Here is a 4,988-nt window from a genome sequence, read left to right as displayed (position 1 = left end):
CATAAAGCTTTTGAGCATTGCCTTTTATATACATCGATTTTACTTATTTGCGCTTAATATTCATTGGTTGGTATATGATATGTGGAACATTGGCTTGTTTTGATATTTAAATATACTCTGTTGCAGTTCAAGTTCTGTGAAACCACAAAGGCCAAGTATTTAATCTCTATAATACTTGTATTGTAATGATAGTAAGGCATTTGTTTAGCTGGTGGAATAAATGTATTCAATTTGGCTTTTTGAGCTTCAACTTGTTGCAAGCTGGGAAACTACAGAATTTTGTGGAAGAAATCAAAAACATTTTTCGACAATCAATTTGTTATTCAAGCATAATAGAAGATTTTTATATTACCACTTCAACGAAAATAATTTACAACCTATGACAAAAGTAAACCATATTTGATAGAAACCAGTTTAGGCCTTCATGGTGTATCATTTCTATCATGAAGGGAAAATTGCACTTTTGATTCCCAATGTTTGGGGTTTGGACTAATTTTGTTCTTCAAGTCAAAACACAATTCATCTTCATAATTTCATAATTTTGATTAATTGACAACCATTGATGGATTCCCAAGCAAGTTGGATGGAATATCATCACTTGATCCTTTTTAATCCACTTTTCCCTTTTCAGTTCAGAAAAGCCTTCAAAAATTTTCAGCCAAGATAACTCTCTCCTCATTCGTGCAATGAACAAGAGAATTTAGAAGAAAAGAAGCCACTATATGTGTTGTCACATCCCAAAATCGGGACATAACATCACCCTATCTAGAATCAAAATCAAAATAATTAAAATTTTGTGCATACTAACTTTTAAATCTTCCTGCCATGTACATTGTAGCAATTGGCAATAACCAAGATGAACCCGAAATTCAACCTGCCATACAAAATACAACTATTTACTGCTATAGCCTAATTCTATGTACAAAAGTTATCTGCACGGTGCCAGCATGCTTAGGGAACATTACATCTCTAAGATACATTTATCTAAGTTCCAACAAATTTAACTCTGCTCTACCTTCAAGCTTAGGGAGCCTCGGTGATCTCTTGCATCTTGATTTGTCTTCAAACTATTTGAGTGGCTCTCTTCCCTCAGAAATCGGAAGTTTAAAGGCTGCAACACTGTTAAATGTTTCTATGAATCAAATTTCAGGGATCATCCCTAGTACAATTGGAGGTATGCAAGATGTGATTGATCTTTCCCTTGCATTTAATAGATTTGAAGGACCTATTCCTAGATCAATTAGATCAATTGGCTTATCCTGTAAACATCTACATTAAACGTCCATAGCAACGGTTCCATTACTTTGTGCTTATCCTGATTGATTCAAACCAATCAAATCAAATGAGTGTGTAATCTTTCTGCTCACGAGACCATGTCAAAACCGAGATGGGAGTTGGAGCTATCAATTAGTGGTGGAGCCAAGATCTAAGATTAATAGGAATTAAAAAAAATCATTCTAGATGAATTATAGGGGAAAAATATGTTGATAATCAATAAAAATTAGAGATATATAAAGGTGCTATTTTGAATTCCATGTTTTACTATGAAAATTATGATGACAATCTATAATTAATTCTTGATTATGTTACTAATTTGGTTTAACATTAATAGATCTTGGTAAAACAGTCTTGTAGCATCTTTTTGAATTGTTGTTAATTAGTGCAAATTTGAACATAACCAAAAAGTACCAATCACAAAGTTAAACATGGATGCCCTACAATTTTGTCAGTCTAACTGGCCAAAATATACCTCAAAAGACTTTTAAATCAATTATTCCTTGAGAGGAAAAAGATGACTTGAAAAACTTAATGAAAAAAACCTCAACAAACATTTGGGTTGTTGAAGCAACCACCCAAACTCGGGAAGTTGATGGTTCCAGAAAACCAATTGTCGAAAAGTTAAAAAAAAATTTCAAAAAATAGAATGAAAAAGGAAAAAAAAGAATCAAGGTTCATGAGCTAGTGTCAGCAGAACTTTTAGGTGAAGTGTAGGATTTTTAAATAGAGAAAGAGTTATTTGTGTAGTTCACTTACTATATGAAATGAATAGCAATTGAAATATTAATTCCACAATTTTGATCGTACTTACATAATCCACGATTTGACTGCCTGTTTCATTTTCCATCCCAAATAATTAGAATAGGTTGGAATGCCAACCAAAGTAAAATTTGCTTAGTCCTATTAAATATATGTTGGTTAACAAGGTTACACTGATTTCATTAGCACTAACATAAAAGAATCAAGCATCCTGATTATGAAACAACATTTGCATTATTACGGTATATATTGACGATATATACATTGACGGTATATACACTATTACGGTTATATATACGATACATATGCAAAATTTGAGTTTCAAATTCAAATTCGAATTATGTGTCATGTATCTAATAGTGAAAATATATATATTGTCAGTGTATAAAAGTTAATTCTAAAAAAAAATTTGATAAAAGTACATCTAATTTGCTGTAATTACCTGACAATCAATTTGCAATACTATTGATTGATAATTCAAAGGCTAGTCTAGAGGAACACTTGCACATGCAATAATTGGGCTCCATATTTCAATTGTCATAGAAGTGAAGTGAACTAGAGAAATTGACTAAATTTACCGGGGAAAATAAATGTGAAGGTGTATATTTACACAATAAGTATTGTATATTAACAACTATCCCCAAGTATGCATTACAAAGTTCATAATCTAATGCAACTTTGTTTATATTTTATACGCATCAGCAGGCATAACTCTTTTTTCTCATTGAAATTGACTGTCACTCAATTCTCTGCAAGGGACAATTCCAATGGAGATTGGGAATCCGAACAAATTGAAGATACTGGCCATCACCAACAATCAGCTTTTCGGTTCTTTGCCGTTGGGGATGTTCAACTTGACGGCGCTTCAAGAACTATATCTTCAAAACAACAATCTAAATGGTACCATCCTAACTCCGATATTTGAGCTGAAATCAGATAATCAGATAAAGAGTTACATAGAGCTTATTATATATCTTCAACAATTAAATATTATATTGATGAGTAATTCAACGGCTTGATGAAAGGAATCCAGAGGCATACAAACTGGGAATTTTTTTTAAAAGGATTATTGGAAGCTATATTGCACGAATGGCTTATCTAAATCAAATTCCGTAAACATCCCGTCTATACATGTATGGGTGCATCTAGGTATGTGTGTGTATGTATGCAAGTTCTATCTAACAGGTACCTATTGGGCATTCGTTAAGATATATTTGGTGTTGTTAAAATTTTTTAAAAAGTAAAATTAATTAGAAAAATCATATAAATGTAAAGAAGAGTAATAATTATTAATATATATATATATATATATATATAATAGGTTAGATGGAATTTAGGTATGTTAACAAGTTTTCATTGGGTACCTCTTAGTAAAACTCTATATAATAAAACGCTGTTTAGTTCCCGGTTTTGATAGATTGCTTATGAGTTGGGTGTATCCATGTTCTGCCCAGTAGACATCCTCTCTTGTAGCTATATCTACATATCTAACTATTGGATTGTATTGTATTAATGTGATATCTCTGGGTCTTTTTGGTTAGTATACTGTGAAAATAAAATTTTCAAATATTATTCAGCTTGCATTATAAATATAATTTTTAATCACTTTTTTATCTCACATATATTGCATTACAAGAAGTGCTACAGTATTTTTCCAAATGATTTTTTCCAAACAATCCCCTATCCAAACACATCCCTGTTTTCGGATACAACCAGCATTGGATAACAACCATTCGTTGTTTGATTGAATTTTTTTTTTTTTGGTTTACAGCAAAAAAAGAAGTTTCGTATGGTGTTTTTTTTATAACATCCAATAATCCCCCTTTCCACTCCCTTATTCTATTTCCTATTACTACAGTTATGATTCTTATTTTTCTTTTATTACTAGCGACCAGTCTTTTCCTTTTTTTTTTTTCTTTTGGTAAGAACCATTCATCACTTTCTCATTCTATTCCGTTTTGCTATCATTGAGAATCCATTTTTATCTATCTAATTGATTTTCTCTTTTTTTTTTCTTTGGTTTATGGCAAAAAAGAAAGAAAAGGCCATCATAAGTTTCATCCCACTATCTCATTTAATTTTTTTTTGGTAACAACGACTCTTTTCTCTTCTTTTTTGGGTAACAACCATTCATGTATCTGATTAGTTGATATTCTTTTTTTCTTTTGTTTATGGCAAAAAAAAAAAAAGCTTTGTATGGTTTTTTTCAAACACCAAATTGCCCCGCTTTCCACTCCCTCATTCGATCTATTCCTTTTTCCTACTCTTCTATTCCTTTTTTTGGTAACAACGATTCCTCTCTTCTTCTTCTTTTTCTTTTTTAAAATTTTGGTAAGCACCATTTGTCACTTCCTTATTCTACCCCCCCCCCCCCCCCCATTTTGACACTCTTATCATTCCATTGTCATCTATCCAATTGATATTCATTTTGTTTGCTCATGACAAAAAAAGAACGGAAAGGAAGGCATACATCCCATCTTAAAATCTTATTTAATTTTTATTTTTAATATTGACCATTTGTTTCTCTTTTTTTTTTTTTTTTGTAAGAACCATTCTTCTATCTGAGTGATTGATTTTTTTTTTTCATTTATGGCAAAAAAAACTTCATTTTATTTTTTTAGGTTAAAACCAATTACCCCTATTTCCACTCCCAAATTCTATTTCATTCTACTACTATTATGATTCTTTTTTTTTTTGGTAATGTTAAGTGGCTAATTGTGCATATAATTTATGAATAATTTCCCCTTTATTTTGCTAAAACATGGTATTAATCGATGAATTTTACTCATATTTGATTTTTGGTGTTGTTTTTAGGAATTGTTGGTGAGAATGGAGTAAAAGGTGCATTAAAAGTCGAATTCCCAGAAGACTATATTCTGTTACGCGTGACCACGTCTTATTCTACTGTGAAATCCAGAGTTCGTGCGACGCAAGATGAATATGTAGTTTAA

General features: G+C 31.2%; 1 protein-coding gene across 1 annotated transcript; it reads left to right on the top strand.

Annotated features, from left to right (window-relative positions):
* Positions 1–825: 825 nt before the first annotated feature.
* Positions 826–4,988, top strand: LOC113770311 (probable leucine-rich repeat receptor-like protein kinase At1g35710). Its single transcript, XM_027314730.1, has 3 exons — positions 826–1,174; positions 2,794–2,937; positions 4,852–4,988. The coding sequence occupies exons 1-3, from the start codon at positions 826–828 to the stop codon at positions 4,986–4,988; spliced, it is 630 nt and encodes a 209-aa protein (XP_027170531.1).

This window comes from Coffea eugenioides, chromosome 5 (assembly GCF_003713205.1).
Source record: "Coffea eugenioides isolate CCC68of chromosome 5, Ceug_1.0, whole genome shotgun sequence".
Lineage (NCBI taxonomy): Eukaryota > Viridiplantae > Streptophyta > Magnoliopsida > Gentianales > Rubiaceae > Coffea > Coffea eugenioides.
This window is presented reverse-complemented; position numbering and strand designations above follow the sequence as displayed.